The sequence below is a fragment of the Apus apus genome, chromosome 8, assembly GCF_020740795.1.
Source record: "Apus apus isolate bApuApu2 chromosome 8, bApuApu2.pri.cur, whole genome shotgun sequence".
Taxonomy (NCBI): domain Eukaryota; kingdom Metazoa; phylum Chordata; class Aves; order Apodiformes; family Apodidae; genus Apus; species Apus apus.
In genome coordinates, this window is record NC_067289.1 from 26,118,829 (window position 1) to 26,140,887 (window position 22,059).

At 52.0% G+C, this 22,059-nt stretch overlaps 1 protein-coding gene across 1 annotated transcript; it reads right to left on the reverse strand.

Moving 5' to 3' along the window:
- Window positions 1-17,387: 17,387 nt before the first annotated feature.
- P2RY1 (purinergic receptor P2Y1) lies at window positions 17,388-21,200 on the reverse strand. Its single transcript, XM_051626752.1, has 2 exons — window positions 20,933-21,200; window positions 17,388-20,412 (listed from the first exon to the last, which is right to left on the reverse strand). The coding sequence occupies exon 2, from the start codon at window positions 20,342-20,344 to the stop codon at window positions 19,256-19,258; it is 1,089 nt and encodes a 362-aa protein (XP_051482712.1). The 5' UTR covers window positions 20,345-20,412; window positions 20,933-21,200; the 3' UTR covers window positions 17,388-19,255.
- Window positions 21,201-22,059: the final 859 nt, after the last annotated feature.

A 22,059-nucleotide genomic window follows, 5' to 3' on the forward strand; every position in this document is an offset into this window, starting at 1 on the left:
GCTGCGGGGCTCGCAGCTGGAGGCGCTGGGGAAGAGCCGGGAGTTGCCGGAGCCCGGTGGGTCCCGGCAGGTGGAGTCCGGCCCCGGGCTGGGTTCGGCTCCAAGACTCGAGGTTTCTTGGCAGAGATGATGCTTCTCACGGGGTCCGGCTGGGGGCTGGCATAAGTCAGGAGGTTTTCTAAGCAGCAGAGATTCCAAAATGTTTAGTTATGCTAAGTGGGACTTGCCTAAACCAACAGTGGGTTTGTGTCTGGCAGAGGTGACAGAGTTTGTTTGACGTTTCTTGCTTCAGCCGGTTACGGCTGTGACATATTTTTCCTGAGTATTTAATAAATAAAAAGCTAAAGGAGGCCCAGGCCACAGAGGGCTGTAAGGAGCTGGGCAGGTACTGGACTCGCACAGCAAGTCTCTCCTAACAGTTTCTGGTCCTCTGAAAAGAGATACTTTTCTCCTGAATGCATTTGGGTAAGAAGCTTTGCTAAAATATAGAATTAAGCTACTTTTTTCTTTCTTTCATTTTTTTTTTCTTCATTTGAAATGGGTATAATCAGCTTAACACCATGAAAGACGCAGTGGGGAAGCTGCTGGGTAACTTTCCCTGGGTGAGGGTCCCTGGGGACCCGATGCAGCCAGGAGAGATGTGGGGAGCCCGAGTCACCCCAACGTCTGGCAGAGCCGCCCCTCTCCACCCCCTCTCTGTGCCCATGGATCTAATCAGAGCCCAGCTTGGGGCTCAGGGCTGAGAGCCAACATTTCACTGTTGGATTTTGGGGTTTTTTATCAACAGATTGAACGCAAAGGCAAGGCTGTGCCAGAGGAGAAGTTTCCTGGTTCTGTTTGATGCTGCTGTAATCAGATAATCGGTTTCATACAAAAAAAAATCCCAAAGTTTGCCTATGATTATTCCAGCTTGGAGTCCAGATAGAAGCTTTTGTGTGCTTCAGACTTCCTGCACTGGAGCACAGTGTAAATAAAGCCCTGCCTGTTCAGCCAGAGGGTTGCTCTGTTAGCAGTCTGCACCTCGCTTCGCTTCTGACACCCGTTACATGGGGCACTCAGCTCCTCGATGGCCAGCAGGGGGAAAGAAATATCTGATATTTAAAAAAAGCCCCGCCTATAAGTATGTGTATGCCTGCAAGGGAGCAGAACAGCCGGCGGGAGCCAGCCCGCCTCCCCGGGCTGCTGCAGCCCATGCATATGCATCCCCGGCTGCCGTGGGGGTACCAGCCCGGGGATGTGCGGGCTGGGGCGGTGGGGCCGGGGGCTCTGCAGGGCTGGGACCCGCACTGCCGGGGACCTGGGCCAGGAGGGGCTGGAAAAATCCCTGCCTGGCACCCGCGACCCGCTCGGGAGCAGCTCGCTCCCAAAAGTGTAAAATCACATAGGCAGTGAAAAACCAACACGCTGCGAGCGGCTGGGAAACACAAGTGGCAGGAGGTGGCTTCGAGCAGCTATTTTGGTGGTTTATTTTAAAACACAGTCGGTGAGTGCCCCTGGCAGAGCGGGAGATGCCAGCATTTAGAGAAACGTGTTGAAGAACAGAGAGGAAAAAAACCCAGAAAGATTTCTGCTTCCTTTGGAGGTTTGCAAATGTGGTCTTTGGAGGAGAGAGGCTGCTGATTAACTTCAACAAGCAGACAAAGACCCTGACATCAATTAAATGCTGCTGCTGAGGTGAGGCCAATAGTAATTATAACCTGCTCGTATCTTCACGCACTGTAGACATGTTTAATCTGTTTATTGAAAAGGTTTTTACTGAAATGATGTGGTATGGTAATTTCCCACAGTGTCCCCTTCCTAATTAAGTAGTTGGAGATGCAGTGGATTGCCCTTAATCGCCTCTGCTTCGTTTCAGTCCTTGCTAAATAAATACCTTTAGGGTTTTTTGTTTTGTTTTTAAGATCACACCTGTCTCAGTGATGCAGGTGATATGTATGTCAGTAGTTACACACCCTTTCCAAATATGAACCTTAGAGGCAACGACCAGGGTCATGGGACAGCCGCATCTTCATGTTTTCCAGGGAAACCCATTTTCTGTGTGTTTCTGGCTTTGCCTGATGCTCCCTGAGTCCCTGCTTGGAGCTACATGTCAAAAGCTCATTTGCTCAGCAATTAATCATTACCCACGCGGACCCGCCGTGGGCGCCCGGGTGCGCTGGCCTGGGGCGATCCGTGCCCGGGGGCTGGGGGGACGGGCTCCGGGAATCCAGGGAATCCTGCAGGCAGAGATGGTGCTGCCCTTACCCTGTTCTGTTCCTGGGAGAGTGGGGCTGGGCTGAGCTTTGCCGGGACGGGGCTGGGGCTGAAGGCAAACTGCTTTGGCTCCACCACCCCGCAGCGGGTCCGGGGGTGCCGGCTTCTGCAGGGACTCAATGATGGTGGTGGAAAGGACAGGTTGGAACAGGAGAAATGTCACATCGCAGAGCTGCGGAGGGAGCCCTGGCTCCACCTGCACCAGCTTTCGTTGCTCACTAGTGTCTCATAAAAAGCAGCTTCGACTCGGGACCGTCCTGGTCTCCTTTCAGACCTGCAGAGCTTTTCCACCCAGCACTAAACCCACTAAGAAAGACCATACAATGGAGTCCCAGGCTGGTTTGGGTGGGAAGGGATCTTAAAGACCATCCTCTCCCAGCCTCCTCCCATGGGCAGGGACACCTCCCACCAGCCCAGGCTGCTCCAAGCCCCATCCAACCTGCCCTTCAACACTGCCAGGGATGGGGCAGCCACAGCATGAACTCATGCTGCAAGTTCTGCAAAATGAAACTTCTGCTGTGCACCTCTCCACACACCCACCCAACAGCCCCAAAAGGCTTCTCCCACCACTGCCTCTTCCTTCCCCACTCCCCAGGTCATGGTCCCTGCTGCCAGGGACCAGTGTGCCCATGAGGCAAGCCCTGGGTTGGCCCACTGCTTCTGCCCACACCAGCACAGAGAGAACAATGTCTAGTCACACAAGGCAGCTCTCCTAAACATGGACATGGTTTGCTCTGGGACATGGTTTAGTGGTGGGCTTGGCTGTGCTGGGTTAAGGGTTGGATTCAATGATCTTAAAGATCTTTTCCAACCCAAACTATTGTAAGATTGTATGATTAAGGCTTTTTTCTTCTAAGAAAAACAAGTGTCCCCACTGATACAGTTTGGGGTGACCCTCTTTGTCCAGGACCTGGAACCTCACATCTTTGAATTGTACCTTCATTTTTTTTACACTAAACTCTGCAAATTGCACATTGTCTCCTGGAAGGACAGCAGGAGTCTTCAGGATCAGCCCATAGTTTGCAAGCAACAGATTCCAAGCAGATCCATGGGTAGGGAAGCAGTGTCAGCCCTGACACATCACAGGGACCTTTTTTTCTCTTTTGTTTTCTTGTCATTAAATCACCTCATCAGAGCCAGGAAGGGCATCAGGCAGCTGGGGGACCATCTCCTACATGCACAGAGGGTAGTTTGAAGGTTTCATGACAACTGCAGCTGCAACATACCTCGTTCTACCAGATGAAACATGTTTGCAGCTTTGCAGGTTTGGAGTCCATCAAAACGAGCAGCAAACTCTGGTAGTTTTCACAGCAGAGATCTTGAAAACCAGTGGCAGCCCGACACACTTCTCATATGTTATATAAAGTAACTGTTTACAATATGAGCTGGCAATATCATATAATGTAACTAATAATTAGATGACACCGAAATATGATTCATTTTGAGTGATCTCATATGCGTATTTATACTCTTGAAAGTATAACTAGGAGAGAAGAGGGAAAGTGTCTTGAGGAGCATCGTCCCAGCAGGCTGCTGTGGCTTCCAAATGGGAATTTCTGGGGGTGCACAGCCCACGTCAACCCAGTATCCTATGGGATTTCTGGGGGTGCACATCTTTGTTCAGCCCCAGAGTCCCAGGGATTTCTGGGGGTGCACAGTCCAGATCCACCTGCCATCCCCAGGACTTCTCGGGGTGCACAGCCTGGATCAGCCCCAGCATCCCAGGGCCTCTCAGTGCCTGGTGCTGGGAAGGTGCCCCTGGTGCTGCAGGTGAGGTGCAGCACATCCAGCTCCAGAGGCACCAAAACAGGCAAAATGAGGAGCTGCTGCTCTGGCAACAAGGAGCAGGATGGAGGCATCTCAGAAGACAAACAGCAGAAAACGAGTCACTCACTGCACTTCTCTGCAATAAAATGAATCTGCTGTCCTCATTTTGGCTAAAGCCATCTGATTTCTAGCTCCAAAATCTCTTCCCTCCCAGCACCAGGCTGGGTCTCTTCCCTCCCATCAGCTTGATGCAGAGCAACCCAGCTCCCAAACCCAGCTGGGAAACATCCAGCAAGGTTCCTCCAGGAGGCCTCCGGCCCCGCTGCATCACCCGGAGCCTCGGTAGCTTCAGATATTAAATCTGGCTTTTAATTACAGGTGGTGATGACAGCAGTTAGTCACAATGCAGTAATTAAGCCCCAGGTTTGTGCTCACCAGCTGCCATTAGGCACAGCCCAGCGGGAGGAAGAGGGTCCCTCTGAGGAGCTGCAGAAGCATTTCACTACCTGCAAATTATTGCTGGGGTTTGCTGGAGTAGACCCTGCCACAATTTAATTTAAGTTGATCTTATCCTAAGAGGCAAATTCTTTTGTTTGATATTTTAAACAATTCAGCCTAAGAGGCAAAGCAGAGCTCAGGACTCAGCCCCTTGGATGCTGATGAAAGGATGATGGGATGAGTGGCTCTGGCTCCTCTGCTCCCTCCTGGAGATTTCCCACCAGTGTGAACTTACTGGTGATTCCGGATCTGCTCCTGATGCTTATGGGCATGGGGTGAGCTTCGTGGGTGCTGGGCAAATTACAAAAGCACTATTTGTGCATTGCCAGTGCAACGTTTTCTGCCTCCCCCCTCTATAGCAAAGTATTGGGAATTCCTGACTTGGAAATCCTAAACCTGCTGGCGGTGCCCACTTCATCAGCCCGGTTCAGAGGGGAGGTGGATAGAAACCAGCTAAGAGAGAAGCTGTAAAACTTCTTTCCTTGTGAGGGTAGGGATCGCAGTCAGCAATTTCAAATGTGTCATTCAGAGTGGAAAAAAATAGTACAAATCACAATTGGATCTGAGCACTGCAGGTGCACATGCAGGCATGTGTTTATACACCCCCCAGACATGTGTCTGTGTAGTGGATGGGATATTTTTAGGTGCAGTGTAAATCGATCCTATTTCTAAGCCCTCTGGTTGGTGCACATTGATCAAGAAAAGCAGCAACATGAAAATAAGAAAGTGCTGATGTTATTCCAGAAAGGAAACTGATTTCAAAATGAATTTTGTGGGTTCGCTTCTAAACCCCCTCCAGGACAGCTGGTGACTTTCCAGAAGCAGGTGAAAAGCCAACCCTGCCCGTGACTGGCACTGCACCTCCCACCCTCATGGCCTGAGGATTTGGGATCAGCAGTCCGACACAGCTAGGCTCTGTTCTGGGCACTGAACTGTCCTGGGGCTGATTCATCCCTTCCACCATCAGCTGCAGGGAGGAGTGACCCCGGTGACCAGCCCTGCTGGCCAAGGGTCAGGGCTGGGTGCTGGGGCATGAAGCCACCCAGGAGCCACTCCACCGTGGGGCTTCCTATGGATCACCACCAAGGGCACAAGTGGCTGTACAGCCATTTGTTGGTGATGGGATGGGAATGATGGCGCGGGAAGTGGGTTCACTAGTATTTAACCTCTCTCCATCTCAGCAGCCCATTGATGCCCCCCAGCCAGAAACCCTTTCCAGCTCACAGATGCAGGGCAGCCCCTGAGGCTGGGCACAGCAGGGCTGGCTGTGGCTGCTGCAGTACCAGCCCTGCCAGCAATGAGGAATGTTTTTCTCAGCAGATTCCCTCCCCATGCAGAAAGGGAAGGCTAGAGAACATTTTAGTTGAATCGCATCCAAGCAGTCGAGTCAGCCTCCTCCATCTGCTCGCAGGGAGGGTGCAGTCGTTAATTGGCCTCCGTGGGTCTCTCTGTACCTGGTTGCTGTGGTGCTGCACTGGGCACCCTCAGGTCATTTTCACCCTGACTCTCACAGTCCCCAGTTGTCACTGTCAGCCGACCTTTTGCCCAGTGTCTGAAGGACAGGAAGCAACTCAGAGGATCATTTTGGTGAAAAGCTATTCTGATGGTGGCAAGAGCCAGCTGATAAAACCAGAGCTTTCACTCTGAACCAAGTCCCTTAAGTAATATCTGAATATTGGCACAATTTCTTTAAAAGCTTTTAAGATTGGAAACTTTATTTTTAGCATGTAAATGTCAAGGCAAATGGCAGCCTTTCAATCTTCCCCAGCTCCTCCTGATCAGTGCCCGAAGCTCCTGCTCCCTCCAGCGAGGGGGGTAGGGGATGGTGGGATGGGGGTGATGGGATGGGTATGGTGGAGCTGGGAGATCATGGGCTAGGAGGTGATGTGCTGGGGATGATGGGCTGGGGGAGTGTTGGGGCTGCTGCAGGACAGAGACAGGCAGGGAGAGGAAGCAGCCCTTCCAGCTCTCTCCCTTCCCTGAAAGACTTTGTTTTTAACGAGTAGTCTTTTAAAAATCTAGGGCAAGTCAGTCTCTTGCCAAAATTAGTCTTTATGCAAGAGCATGACAAGGAATTTTAATGGGTAGCTGGTGTGTGGGGACAGAGGGCAATGACTGCTTTATTACCAAAGGCTGGGTGGAATCAGACTGTGATCCGGAAGGTGCCCACAGGGCTGGTCTGCAGCAGCATCCCCACCACCCTGCAGGGCTGCATGGGGCTGTACACACCAGCTTATGGCTCCACTGGTGCCAAACGTGTCCTGACACGTTGCTGAGGCAGATGGAAGCTGCAGCTCAGAAGAAAGTGCAGGCAGAGCCTGGGTGTGCTGCTGGTACCTGGCCCGGCTGCTGTCATCAGGCTGGGGACCATGCCCTGCAAGGCCACTCCTGAGCTGGGTTTGCCTGCTGAGAGCAGCAGGGAGATGCAAAAACCCCCTCACTGCTCCTGGCCAGGGCTGGGGCTCTGTGCAGTGCTTACAGGTGGATTGGGGATGGGATGGGGATAGGATGAGATGGAATGGGGATGGGATGGGCACAGGGCTGGGTTGGTTCAGCAGCTGGGGCACAGTCAGTCGTCACCAGGTGGCCCTGCCTCCCTGAGCAGCTGCCGTGGGGGTACACACAGTAGGGGACATCACTGGTTATGGGATGAATATTACAGGAAACAGGGAAATGGGAACTACCAGGAGAAAAAAATAATTACATGGCTGCACACCCAGCTCTGTCTCTGCAAACTCCTCCAGCTGCTGAAGAAGCACTGACAAAATTATCCAAAGGGGATGGTAGCTCTTTATTTCTTTTTACAAAAATGATGTTTGACTCTGTGAACTAGAATTCACAGGTACAGCCCCCTCCCTACAGCAAAGTGGTTGGTTATTTTTAACCAGGGCTTTATCATCTCTGCCCAGGCTGGTCCTGAGTTTCCTGCTGAAGCTGCGAGTGCCCCGGGATGTGCCGCATGGCAGCACCAGGGATTCACAGCCCTCCTGGAGCAGGAGCAAAATGCACCCAGTGAACTGCTCTGACTGGTGACATGGGCTGTCCCCGCCTGCCCATCCGCTCCGACTGAACCCGTACGACTTCAGTCTGTGTTCCTCTGGGTTTTTGAGGGTGATGAAGGAGCCACGTCCCCAGTGTCTGTCATGCAGAAGCAGCTTCTGGCCACGTTTCAGCCAGGGAAGAGCAGCTGGTGGCTGGTGCCAGCGGGGCTGTGCCCGCAAAGCGGCCACTGCAGAACTGCAGCATCGTCCTGTCACCACAGCCAGGCACGTCGTGGTGCTGAGCACGAGCCTCGGAGGGGCAGGTAGGAGCTCTGGGTTGCCTGATCCCAACAGGCCAGGCTCCAGCCACAGCCAGGGAGCAGGAGCCCAACGCCGCACGGGAGGGGATCGGCCACATCGGAGTCACTCCTGGTCCCCAGCGATGTGAACATGCAGATATACGATATATTCCTAATATCTCACCCACAGGTGGAGGTGCAGCTACCTTGGACCCCAGGAAGGGGTTTCCCTGTGGGAGCTGCTGCCTGGTGCTTGGCTGGGAAGTCAGGCGCATGCCCGGGCTTCAGGATTCCTGGCTGCTGCCCAGGAGCACGCCAGGTCCTGGGCACCTCACAGAGCAGTGACATGACTCCTGCAGGAGCCCTGTGCTGCTGCCTGTGCCCCAGGGGCTATAAATACCCCCTGTGCTCCTCTGTCCTCCTGTAGAGGCACTGCTAGCAGTGGGGACACCCACACCAGCTGCTGTTCGCTCCTGAAGTCTCCAGCTATTTATATTACTGCCAGCAGCCAGGGCTGGCTCAGGCTCAGCAGCAACAACAGCCCCTCACCTCTCAGCCCTCACCCTCGGCTGACCCCAGCTCAGGGGATGCAGGCATGATCCAGGGCCCTGCTGACCCCAGCTGCCAGCAGTGGTTTGGGGTAAATCCCATGGGAACGTGCCACTTCTCTGGTAGCCTCCAAGCACTGACCTGCTCCCAGCCCAGCCCAACCATCCAGCTGCAGTCCCAGCAACTCCCTCCCGCTCACACTGAAGCAGGAGCCTGATGCTGGCAGCAGCAACTGGAGCTGCATGGTTTGAAGCCCCCATTTATTTCACTATTTAGCTGTTCAGCCCGTTGGTCATCACCACAGCCTTGTCTTCTATTTTCTAATGTTACCATTTTTGAGAAGTTTATAAACAAATATTCTTCATGTTCAGGTGCTGCCTCACACCTGCTGGGGTAACAGCAAACCATGTTTCCACACTTAGGCCAAGGTTAAAGAAGCCAGAAAAAAAATAATAAAACCAAAAGCACAACCAGTTCAAGCATTAGCACATGGTGCTTGCACACTGTTCAAGCTGCCATTTCTGTTCAATCAGCAAGAGCAGAGCTTTCCAAGCCCCAACACTTCTAGACCTGACGTCTGAGCATTTAAAGGTGTCTGTGCCTTGAGGTCCCAGTGGGTGTCAGGTGGGAAAAGGCCCTCTGGAAAGGTGTAAACCAGCAGGTTTGCTGCAGATGCAGGATCTATCTACGGATGCTGGGGGCTGACCAGCTCTCTGGAGCTGGCAGAAGCAGCCACACCCGGGCCAGGTATTGTGTTCCCTTTGTTGGGTCAGACTTGCCGGTGCTGTGACTGATTACCCCAGCTGGGCCTGGAGCTCAGTAATTGGGAAGGTTCTGGGGTGGGACCCTCTGTTAACGAGCAGGGTCCCTGGCCAATGGGGTGTCCTGGCCCTGGCAGAGAAACCAATGAATGAGCAGGGGCCAGACCTGCCTCAGCCCATAAAAGCAGGGTGGAGAGCTGGGTCAGCTCTTCCCTTGGAGCAGTGGGTCTGTGAGGAAGCCTTCTCCTTGGGTCAGGATGCCACCTGAGAAGGTTTCTTGAAATTAAATGACCTCTTCTTTGGTGAGTGGTAATTCCTTCCAATGTATCTTTGAGTGAGCCCTGCGCCTGTTGGGCAAGTGACTCCAGGTACCTGAGGAGGAGGCTTTCCCTTGGTCTGAGGGAATGTGCCCAGGTGGGATTATTATTATCTATGTTAAGACCAGTCACAAGAAAAAGCTTGGGAATTCTGAAGCAGTTGTGCTGTTGTGTATTCCTGACTGACACCTGACTCTGTGATGTTATTTTTGATTTGTTGGGGTGTTAAATGGTGTTGATTGAAATAAATATTCATCCTTAACAAACTCTCGTGTGTTTGTGGGTGCTTCCATTACATTTATTGGCACACAGGGTATCAACCGAGAAGTCATTACAGGGCTACATCTGTGTGCCTTCACCCCCAGAGGTGCAATGGGCAAGTGGTCTGACCCTGTAGGGGTTGTAGAAAAGCAGCAATAAAGCTGTGAAAGGTTTTGGGGTAGCACAGCTAAAGACACTATGGCTGACATTTTAGGTACTTGTCTGATTCAGGCCCAGGATCAGTTTGGTATGTTAGAATCAAAAGGAGACTGTCCAGAGGCAGAATCTAAAAGGGAGACACTTCAGACCTTACTGGAAATGGTTAAAGTGCAGGCACATAAAGAGGAAGGCAGAGAATTCCCCTGGTGTCCAAAGAGAAAAGCTGACTGTGGGCATACACCTGGAGAACGGGGGGGAGGAAAGCCAAGAAGCTTCTCAAAGCAGCTCTGAGGAGCTGGTGAAGAGGGAAGTGAAGTCTGGTGAAGTTCCCACTGTCTGGAAGAGGGCAAACCTAACCCCCATTTTCAAAAAGGGAAGGAAAAAAGATTTAGGGAACTACAGGCCAGTCAGTCTCACCTCTGTGCCCGGCTGGATCATGGAGCAAATCATCCTGAAGGCTCTGCTAAGGCACGTGGAAAATGTGGAGGTGGTTGGTGGCAACCAGTGTGGCTTCACCAAAGGCAAATCATGCCTGACAATTTTGGTGGCCTTTTACAATGGGGTCACAGTGTCAATGGACAAGGGAAGAGCAGCTGATGTCATCTACCTGGACTTGTGCAAAGCATTTGACAATGTCCTGAATGGCCTCCTGGTCTGAAAATTGAAGGAATATGGGTCTAATGGATGGAGCACTGAGTGGATATAGAGTTGGCTGGATGGTTGCACTCAGAGGGTGGTGAGTGGTGGCTCGATGTACAGATGGTGACCAGTGACAAGAGGTGTTCCCCAAGGACTGGTACTGGAAGAGGTGCTGTTTAATGTCTTTGTCGGCAACATGGACAGTGGCATTGAGTGCACCCTCTGCAAGTTTGCTAATGACACCAAGTTGTGAGGTGTGGCTGACACCCTAGAGGGAAGGGATCCATCCAGGGGGACCTTGACAGGCTGGAGAGGTGGGCAAAAGCCAACCTCATGAGGTTCAACCAGGTCAAGTACAGGGTCCTGCACCTGGGCTGGGGCAATCCCAAGCACAAATACAGGTTGGGTGGAGAATGGATTGAGAACAGCCTTGAAGAAAAGGACCTGGGAGTGCTTGTCAATGAAAAGCTCAACATGAGTCAGCAATGTGCAATTACAGCCCAGAAAGCAGCCGTGTCCTGGGCTGTATCAAAAGAAGCCCAGCCAGTAAGCCAAGGGAGGTGATTCTGTTCTTCTGCTCTGCACTTGTGAGACCCCACCTGGAGCCCTCAACACAGAAAGGACATAGAACTCTTGGAGTGAGTCCAGAGGAGGCCATCAAGATGATCCAAGGGCTGGAGCAGCTCTGCTCTGGGGACATGCTGGGAGAGTTGGGGTGTTCAGCCTGGAGAAGAGAAGGCTCCAGGGAGACCTTAAGAACCTTCCAGTGCCTGAAGGGGCTCCAGAAAAGCTGGGGAGGGACTTCTTAGCAGGGTGTGCAGTGATAGGACAATGGGTAATGGTTTTAAGCTGGAAGAGGGGAGATTTAGATGAGACATGAGGAAGAAATTCTTCCCTGTGATGGTGGTAAGACCCTGGCCCAGGTTGCCCAGGGAAGCTGTGGCTGCCCCATCCCTGGCAGTGTTGAAGGGCAGGTTGGATGGGGCTTGGAGCAACCTGGGCTGGTGGGAGGTGTCCCTGCCCATGGCAGGGGGTTGGAACCCAATCTTTAAGGTCCCTTCCAACCCAAAGGATTCTATGATGACCAGGCCTAGGGATTTTGGGGTATCTATGTTCCCATAGGCCTGAAGAGAAGACGTTTAGAACCCTTAACTGATATGGGAGCCCAAATTGGTGTTTTGGACAAGCAATAAGATGAGAAACTAGGAATTAGACCCTCAAATAAAACTATACACATAATGGGGGTGATGGGCATGGGAGAAAAATGTCCCACAGCTTGAACTCAGCTTTGACTACCTGGGGAAAAATGGGTGACAGCTGTGGAGGTGGCTCCAAGCCCTTCTAAATCCTGGGGTTTGACAGGCTTACTGGCAGGCCCTGGTGTCTGCCCAATGGCCTTGTGTGGAGCTCTCAGAGACACGGGGTGGAGGCCATGGGCATGAAGACCCTGCAGCTCACTCCTGCACCACCACAGCAACTTGTGTCCCTCACTATCCTCCACCAGCTGCAGTTAAATGGGGCGCTACAGGGGTAACTGGTCATCAGGAGAAGAGACAGATACTAGATCAGGCCCATTCCTCTTATAATCCTCCAGTCTGGCTAGTCAGCAAACCTGATGCATGTTGGTGATGGACAACTGATTACAGGAAATTGATCACTAATACTCTGCCCCTTAGAGCTGCTGCCCCTGGTTTTGCCTCCTCAGTAACAGCAGCACCAGCAGCTCTCTGCTCCTGGATGACTGCTCTAGATCTTAAGGACATGTTCTTTATGATTTCCCAAAGAGAAGAAGACAAACCTCAGTTTGTATTCACTTGGGAGGGAGTGAAACATGCTCTGAACTGGCCTCAGGGGCATGAACACTCACCAACCACAGCCCAAACATTAGCCAAGCTGCTTGGTACTGTAGAAGTGCCACCAGGAGCCCACATGCATCACACAACAGGTGATGTTGGTGGAAATAATAAAGAACAGGTAGGGCAAGTGGCTGAAGCCCTCTGGAATCTGCTCATTAAAAATGGATTAGACATTCCACCCTCCCAGTGCCAAGGTCCTGGACAGGAGATGAAGTTCCTAGAAGCTTGGTGGGTAGCTGGTGCAGCTGCAGTGCCTGAGGACACACTGTCAGCTGCAGAGAGGGGACAGACTCCTGGCAATAAGGTGGAATTGCAGCAGTTGCTGGGTACATTGGGGCATCAGGAGAAGCATATACCTGGGTTCTCAGTGATTGCCCACACTTTGTGTGATCTGCTTTGGAGAAACATGGCATGGGATTGGACTCCACAACACAGAGAGGCACTTAATGTCCTGAAGGATGAACTCAAGACTTACCAGAGGCTGGGCCCACCTGAGAAGGCTTCTTGAGATTGAATGACCTCTTCTTTGGTGAGTGGTAATTCCTTCCGATGTATCTTTGAGTGAGCCCTGCCCCTGTTGGGCAAGTGACTCCAGGTACCTGAGGAGGAGGCTTTCCCTTGGTCTGAGGGAATGTGCCCAGGTGGGATTATTATTATCTATGTTAAGACCAGTCACAAGAAAAAGCTTGGGAATTCTGAAGCAGTTATGCTGTTGTGTATTCCTGACTGACACCTGACTCTGTGATGTTATTTTTGATTTGTTGGGGTGTTAAATGGTGTTGATTGAAATAAATATTCATCCCTAGCAAGCCCCTGTGTGTTTGTAGGTGCCTCTGTGACACTGAGAAGCAAATATCATTGCCATTGAAGGGATGTTACAGCAAAGTTGGAAAGTTTCCATGAAGAGCAAGGGTGAACCAAGAATATGAAAAAGAAATGAAAATAAAATAGCGAAATAAATTTTAAAGGAAAACAGGTGATAAATGAAATACAGGTTTCTTACAGCCCAGAGCCTCCAAAGGCAGCAATCCCTCCCCTCGCAGTGCTGCTGTGGGCTGGGGTCCTGGGGCTCTGCCTTGGCAAGGAGGGACACAGACCAAAGCCACGTGTGTGCAGTGACACAAGGAATGGCACAAAAACAGAGGTCAGCAGAAACCCTGAAGTACTGACACCGGTCATGGTACGGATGAAAATGGGAGCAAAATATTTTAACTGCTGGTTAAATGTTACACCATTTGGGAAGGAACAGCCAGTCTGTTTCCTGCAACAAAAATCAGCACACGCAGCCACTGTCGGGGGAAAACTAGGGAGTTTTGGTAAAGAGAGGTTCAGCTTTTGATTTGTAGAGCCCTGTGGAGGTGCTCTGGGCTGGCAGCTGTCACCGTCACATGCTGGACAGTCACTGCAGGAATAAACACCTGTGCAGAAGGGAGAAGGGGAAAGGGAGCAGATGCTTCTCCAGCCAAGCAGAAGTGCTTGGGTGGGTGGGGAGGAGGCACCAGCTCAGCCCTCTCTCCCCTGAGCCTCACTCTTTCCCCTTTTCTGGGTGAAGATGGGGTCACCTGCCCCTGAAACCCCGGCAGACAAGGCAGGTGATGAATGCTGCTCATTCCGAGGCTCGGCAGGGTGGCTCTTCACAAGGTTTTACATTCTGTAGACCCTGCAACCCTTTTATGATCCGCTTTTAAGTCTGTTTCGCTGTCTGAAGATTCACCTGGAGCCGTGAATCAACTGCAGCAACACAAAAGGCAGCAGAAGGGTTTCATAATTTTACTGGAGCGGTTTCAGAGGGAGGTTGCTAGGTACAGCGCCAGCAAGGCTGGGGCTGCAGCTCTGCCACCACTAAAAATAGTTAGAGCTTCAGAGAGCCATGCCTAGCAGTGAGTGTGCATGCAAACAACCCCGGGCTTCATTAAAAAAACAAATATTTTTAGTTGTTGAAGTTATAGACAAATAAGGGGATTTTTTTTTTTTTTTTTTTAATGACAGTTTAATTAAAGCAGTCACACAGCCTGAGCTCTGCTACCAAGTACGGCTGCCTCTGCAGGCGTTGCAGTCACATTTCCCTGGTATTTACACAAAATCTGAACGTAGCGATATTGAAACCACCGTACACGGAAAAATAAAGATTTTCACTTATATCCTTGAGAGAGACTGCACTTCCCAGCCACAACAGAAGCAGTGGTTTATAATGCACGAGTCGTACCTTGTCTGTCAGGGTCAGATTCAGTGCAGAGCACCTGAAGTTGGAAGTGACACAGCAGAGGTGAGCAGGGTGACAGTCCCGTTCCAGCAGCCAGAGCTGATGGGGCTTTGTTTGTTTGTTTCAAGTTAAGGGCTTTTTAGTGCAGGGTCAAACCAACCTTCCCCTGAGGGCCAGTGCTTCCCCGGCAGCTCGACTCACACCGTCCCAGTTTGCAACTGGCCACTGTCGAACACAGCTGCTCAGCAGCTTGAAATACACGTTTCGTATTCAAATTCAACTTCAGGCCTTTAATTTCCCTCAAAAATGTTACTAGAGGTGGAGACTAACCACTGCAGGTAACAAATTGGCTGTATAGACTTGAAAAATAACCAGCTTTTCACAAAAATAAGTAATAACTGTGGTAAGATCTATCACTATTAATGTTTTTGTTTGTATCCAGCCTAAAGACAAAAACTGGTAACAAAGGAAAAGAGAAGAAAAAAAAAGAAGAAAAAAAAAAAAAAAAAAAGAAGAAAAAAAAAAAAAAAAAAAAGAAAAGAAGATAATCCCAGCAAGGTGATGAGCAGGTTTTGTCTCCCTCACCCCCAGGGCCAGCATGTTTACCCACTGCAGCCCTGACTTTCCAGGTGGGTGTGCTGGTGGTTGGCAGAGGGGCCAAGGGGCCCTTTCTCCATGACATGGTGCTCAGCTCTCAGCAGCTCACGGCCCCTGCTATGGAACCAAACCTTCAGGTTCTGTGCTGGGGGCAGAGGAAGGCAGTGGGGTGCCCCACGGTGTAGGAGGGCTTTGCCACGGTCATTCCTGCGCCATCAGCGCAGAACCAAGCCCTGCAGCTTCCCAAAGAATCCAAGCTGGGAAGCAGCTTTCCAGGCCAGCGCTGGGCCAGGTGAGATGCTTGTGACTCCCTGTGTCTGAGCATTATTTCATTAACTTGGTGTCATGTGAACTGGATTAACACAATGAACCCCAGGTGCTATGCTATGAAAAATGTACAGACTGACAGCAGATCATGTGTGGGCTTCACACCGAGTTCATTCTGTATAAAAGATCATACGTGGGAGCTAATGTGCATAAAGGGGGGGGGAAAAAAATAAATTAATCCTGTGAGCTGGAAGAAGCAAAATACGGACAATTGAGACTAACTTGGTTTGGTGTGATCATTGTGGAATGGTTTGGCAAAACTGAAGCTTTAACTCTTTACCTCAACCTTTTGGTGTCTTCAGAACTATTTGTATTTATTAAAAGAGTCTCATAAGTCCTGGAAGGAAAAAACAGGTTAAAAGCATGACCATGACCAGCTCCTTCTCCTGCAGCCACCAGAGGGTTATGTCTGAGTATGGGGCTCACCTGGGACACTAAGGCCAGTGGGCTGTTTCCCACAAGTACATCACAGTATGGCCAGGTGCCAAAAGGAAAATACTGTCATACAAGTTGCCAGGTTCCCTGGGAGTGGGTGGCTCCAGCCATCGTGCTGCCTGGAGAGAATCTGCTTGGTTTGTGCTCCAGAGGTGTACAAACACCTGTCTGACCAGCCTCATCACACCAGGCATTTGGTGTGATGCTGCCGTGGGCCCAGCCACACCATGTCAAATATGACATGGCAAAAATAAACCCAACACAGCACCACCACTGGGAAAAAAAAAACAACAACAAAAAAACACACACAAAAAACCCCAAAACCAAACAACAAAGCAACAAACAAAACAACAAACCCCACAACCAAACAACCCAGGAACTTTGCATGAGCATGTGAAACCCTGTTCCAGATTCCCATGGGATCCACAGAAGGCTGTGGCCCCTCGGTCTGTGTCCAGCAGGGAGTCAGTCCCATTGGAGCAGATGGTGGCTCGAGGTGCTCACTCTGCAGCTCACAGCATCTGAGAGATGGGAAAATAAACCATGTGTAAAATGTGTCTAATGATCCTTCTTGAGGTGCGGGGGGAGGCTCCCAAGGGCTCAGGGGAGGTGAGGATGCTGTGTGCAGTCTCCTGCCATGGCTGCTGGTCAGTACATGGGCTCTTCACCACAGAGTGTCAGAACAGCCCTCAGGTAGGATCACAGGGCTCACCCAGCCCGTTGCACAGCTCCCTGGGGGGAGGTGAGACGAACCAGGGAGTGTTCCATGGGTTCCGGAGGCAACCCCAGACACACTGCGGGCATTGCAGGCCCAGCAGATGCAGGGAAGATGACAGAAGAGGGGCAGGACCATGCTGAGCCCCCACAGGGGATGTCCCCAGCAGGGTGTGACCCCGCCAGTCCCTCTGCACCTGGGTGTCACCCCTGCCAGCTCAGCCAGACATGCTGCAGAAAAGCTGTGAGCACCAGCTTGGGTGGGGGCTTTTACACTCTGCTCTGGCTGTTCCAGATCTTTTTTTACAGCCACAAATTAGCAGAACACTTTATTTCCTAACTGAAAGAGAAACACAGCACGAAAAGCTGGGAAATGAATAGGATTTTAAACCTAGAGAAGCAGATGCAGAGAGTATCCTATTTTTATTCTCTCTCCCCATTTAATTCATCTGCCATCCCAAACAAGACAAGCCTCAGCTGAATGAAGTCTCAACTAATCACATAATAGAAGTCATTTATTGTGAATCAGGCTCATTCTCTGCTGATATAAATAGGCCGTGCTGTTCTGCAGCCTTTTGTCAGTAGGGATTAATTAGCAATTGACCCTTGGCTGGGACTTCTTCACTACCTCTGCATTTTTCATCTTATAGGGCTAAATGAGATCTTAACACTGCTTGAAGAAGCTATGTTCTTAAGCAGCAGTTTAATTTAGCTCTAGGCTATAAATTACTAGTCTAATTTATCACTAGGTTACGTATCAACAGTGAATAGTCAGGGTGGAATTGAGTTTATTATAAAGATGTTCTGTTAGAAGACAGTATTACAGTGACTGAAACATGCTGATAAATTTCCCATTAATGCCCAATCCTGAATATGAACACGGAGAACCACACTTCACATACTTACATGTAGCCTTCTAATAAATAAGTTCAATAAATAGGGACTTCTGCAGATTACGAAGCTGCACGTGTGAACAGAAGCTGCTTTACAATGTCGTCAAAAAAATAACTAGAGCTATTCTTGTTTGTTACCAATCACTGGAAATCAGTAAGTAAAATATCAATATTTTACTCTTACTATGTCGACTGGAGGAACAAGGATCTGTTAAAATCACCCTCAAGATTACACAAAACTCAATGTTGTACACTAGATTTATCATTTAGAGCATGCTTTCATACCATTTTTAGCACACAGTATTTTCAAATACATTTCTTAAAAATATGTGACACAAATAAGACTGCCCCTGTCAGATTTCATCTGTGCTCTGATCACTAGCTCTTGTGTTACACAATATTGTGGTCTGCCTAAGTTTGGATGACCTATTCCACATTTGGAGAAGATGCATAACGACGGGCCAGATTTAGTCTGTAGTATATTGCAACATCTTGTTAATACAGTAATTTATTTGTCACAGTACGCAAAAACTAACTCCCTCAGTTATTTTCTATATATATATAACATACAATCCACTTGTATTATCCCTTTTAGCAATGATTTTCTTGGGAAACCACACTTATGTTATCTCCAAGGGTCGCCAGGAACAGAAACATTCTCCCATCAAACGAGCACGCAGGTGACCGGAGCGGTTGCGGTTCTACTCATAGCCAAGGTCCAATTACTTCCAGCATGGGTGTTTCTCCTGTTTTACCTGTGAAGAACTCCAGCCTGGCATCCCAGCCTGGCATCCCAGCACTGGCACTGCAGGGAGATGCTGGTGGCCCCCGGGCAGGGCTGGCTGGTCCCTGGTCCCACCAAGCCCCGTGCCCAGCCCCGTCTGCGGTTCCTCCAGCCAACAAGGCACCGGTTTCCTCCGCACGGGCCGGACCAGGGGCTGCCCAGAACCGGGTCACCTCCACACGCACGGGCACCCCGACACCTCTCGTGAACCACAGGGCAAAGCAGGACTCAAAGCTCCAACAGCTCCTAGGCGGACCCGCCCGTGCTGGGGGGCCAGCTCACCCAGGAGACAATTTGCCTTTAAGGGGGGGTCCAGGTTTTCATGAACAACCATTGCAATCTGAAAGCACAACCATGCACACATCAGCAAGCCTACCTTTTGTAAAACACCAGCACTCAAAGAAGATTGATCTGTAAATGCTACTGAACTATCAAATAATTATCCACACTAGAAGCAGATGAAGAAGTAATAAACAGTAAAGGTGAGATAACTGCATCGTGACTTCGATTTAAATACTTGTTTACCACAGCAAGTGAGCAGAAGGCCATGTATGTGGCCTGAGCTTCAGAAGAGAAGATACTGCCTGCTCTCATCTCTATTTCCTATTCCCAAAGAGAGGATTGAGAACATTTTTGCACGTGGGAGAGTAAGTCATTAAACCAGAAGTACTTGGCTGTTTTTCTTCCTTTAGGGGATTTACTTCATTTTTCTTTACCTGACACAAGTCAGAAGGAAATGAGAACACTGTAGGCAGAAGGAAAGCTGAATTTTGGCACGTTATTTCCCATTAAAATTCTTCCGCTGACTTTGTTAAGGTTTTTCTAAGGTCAGAAAATGAGCCTTTACCTAAAATGAATTGGAGAGACTGGCAGGTTTTCCTCACACACTTGCAGCACCACAGTGTCCTACTGTCTCAAAGTAGAAGATATTTTCCAACCGTTCCCAAATCTTTCACATTTGTTCACAAACTTGTGTCTCCGTTCTGTTTATACTCAGATAAAATATTGAGAGTCATTTCCTCGCTTTTGGACTGCACGTTGTGTTCGCTTCTTCTGGACGATTTCCTGGTGGCCCTGGAAAGCCGCCTTCGAAAGGTATCACCTGCCAGAAAGTAAAGGATGGGGTCGACACAGCTGTTGAGGCTGGCCAGACCCCTCGTCACTTGGTACGTGGCATAAACCTTGTCGTTGAAGGCACACATTTGTGGAGTCTGGAAATCCACCCTGGCTCTTAGATTTAAGGTCTTCATCACATGGAAGGGAAGGTAAGACACAGCAAAGACTGTCAACACAATAATAACCAGGTAAATCGACTTTCTCCTGAGAGGAGAATTGTCCAAATCTTTGTAAATCAAAGCTTTCACGATGAGCCCGTAGCAACCAAGGATCAGTATGAACGGGATGCAGAACATCAGCACAGTGGTGCACATGCTGTAAATGAAGTAACTTCTCAGGTAATCGTCAGCTGTGGTGTCGTAGCACGTCGTGGTCTTATTTTTCCTTATCCCCGTGCCCGAGTAGAAGAGTATTGGAGAGATCACGGCCACCACGACGACCCAGACCAGGGTGCTGACGTACACCGCGTTCTTCTTCTTCAGCCTGCCCAGCGACTTCAAGGGGTGCACCACCCCTGTGTACCTGTGCACGCTGATGCAAGTCAGGAACAGGATGCTGCCATACAGGTTCACGTGGAAGATGAACCTCTGCAGTTTGCACATGATATCTCCGAAGATCCAGTCTGTTTTATTGAAGTAGTAAAAGATGAGGGCAGGCAGAGTCAAGACGTACAGGAAATCGGCCAGTGCCAAGTTGAACATGTAAACTGAGATGCCGCTCCAAGGCCTCATGTGGAAGACAAACATCCAGATGGCCACACTGTTGCCCAAAAACCCAGTGATGAAGACCAGAATGTAGACGGTGGGCAGGTAATAGAACTGGAAGCCAGTTTTGGTCAGGGAACACTTGGTGGAGGCATTTCCCACAGACCAGCTGCTGGATAACAGGTTGGGTTCAGTTCCATTCAAAGCAGCCGAGAAGAGGACTTCAGTCATGATCCTTCTACCAGAGTCACATCGGTCTGAGGTGAAGCAATAAAGTCTCTACAGGAACAGCAACGCATCTAAAACAAGAACAGAGCAGAGCAAACCTCACCGGGAGGTAAAACCTGCCCTGCTTCTCTTCCCAGCGTTTCCAGGCGGGTGTGCTCGGCTGAGCTTCCCCCAGCCCCGCAGGTCGGACCGGCCCCCGCAGCGCTCGGCCCCGCCGCACGCCGGCACCCGGGGCACCTCGGTGGGTGCTGCCTGCCGCCAGCGGGACCCCCCGGGAGCCGGGCACGGACACAGGGCAGGAGCGGCGGGGAAAGGGGCAGCGGGGCCGGCCGGGGGCAGAGGGGCAGCCGCTCCGCTCGCCCTCCCCAGGCGAGCGCTGCCGCCCGGGCCGCCCCCGCGGCTGCCGGCCCCGTCCCACCGCCCGCCCGCCGCCGCTGCCCTCGCTTCCGCCCGCTCCGCTCAGCCCGCCCGGCTGCCCCGGCTCCGCTCAGCCCGCCCAGGTCACCCAGCCCGCCCGTCCCTGCTCCCCGCGTCGCCCCCAGCCGCCGCCGCGCCCAGCCCGGCTCCGAGGAGCGCCGGGGCCGCTCCCACCTGCCTCCCGCGGCGCTCCCGCCAGCCCGCGACCGCCGCTCCTCGCCGCCGGCAGCGCCCGTCCGGCGGGGGACGGCGTCCCGCCCGCGGCTGCCCCGGCCGAGCCAGCTCCCATCGCCGGGCAGGGCAGGTTGGCCGGGGGCAGCGGCTCTACGGCGCCTGGGGCGCGGGGCTCCCCTCCATGCCGGCGCCGCGGGGAGAGCGGCCGCAGCCCCTCCAGCCCCTCTGCTGCGGGAGGCAGCGCGCCGGCCGCGGGCGGACTGCGGGCGGGACGAGGCGTCGGCTCGGCCCAGGGCCGCGCCGCCCGCCCCCCGCACCGCCCTCGCAGGCGGGCGGTACTCGGCGCTCCCCGCCCGCGGCACACGGCTGCCGGGCCGGGGCTGCGCGGCGGGGGCGGTGCGGGGCCGCCCCACCCGGCCAGCGGCCCGTGGCCCCCACGGGCGCCCCACCCGCGCGCTCTGGGTGACACCTGCCACCCTCGGGTCCCCGGCCGGGTCAGCCGGGGCGCGGGGCTCGGCGGGGCACCGGGCGGTGCGGTGGGGGTGGCAGCGGAGCTCACGGGTGTGCCCACGCGGCACGGTGGGCACGGTGCCACCGGCCAGGCCAGCGCAGGAACGGTGTCACCTCTCTCCGGGGGCTCCCACGGACACGGTGCCCGCACACACGGGCACACAGAAGGGCCCAGCGCTGGCCGGGGCAGAGCGCTGCTCTCCTGACCCTGCCAGGCAGCCGGAGCAGAGGCAACAGGGTCACCTCAGCCCTCCGCAGTGACACGGTGCCTGGGCGAACCCCCTGTGTCCATCGCCACGCCGGAGGCTGCCAGCCCCGTGGCACCGTCGGGTGCGCGGCCCCTGAGCCGCTGCCGGCAGCCGAGCAGCACCGCCCGGCTTCTGCTTTCACTGCTCTGCAGCCCAGTGTGAGCTCCACGAACGCGTTAATCGCAGCAAATGGAACAGCTGAGCAGAAATCTGCTCTACTGACCTCTAATTAAGCACTATACATTTGGCACTTGAGTCAGAGTACCATCATTATTTATTGTCGGAGCAAAACACAAGCTGCTGGTTGCAGCCATTTCTTCCTTGTTCACATTTTAGTTGGGATGGGTGGTGAGTGATACATGAGCTCGT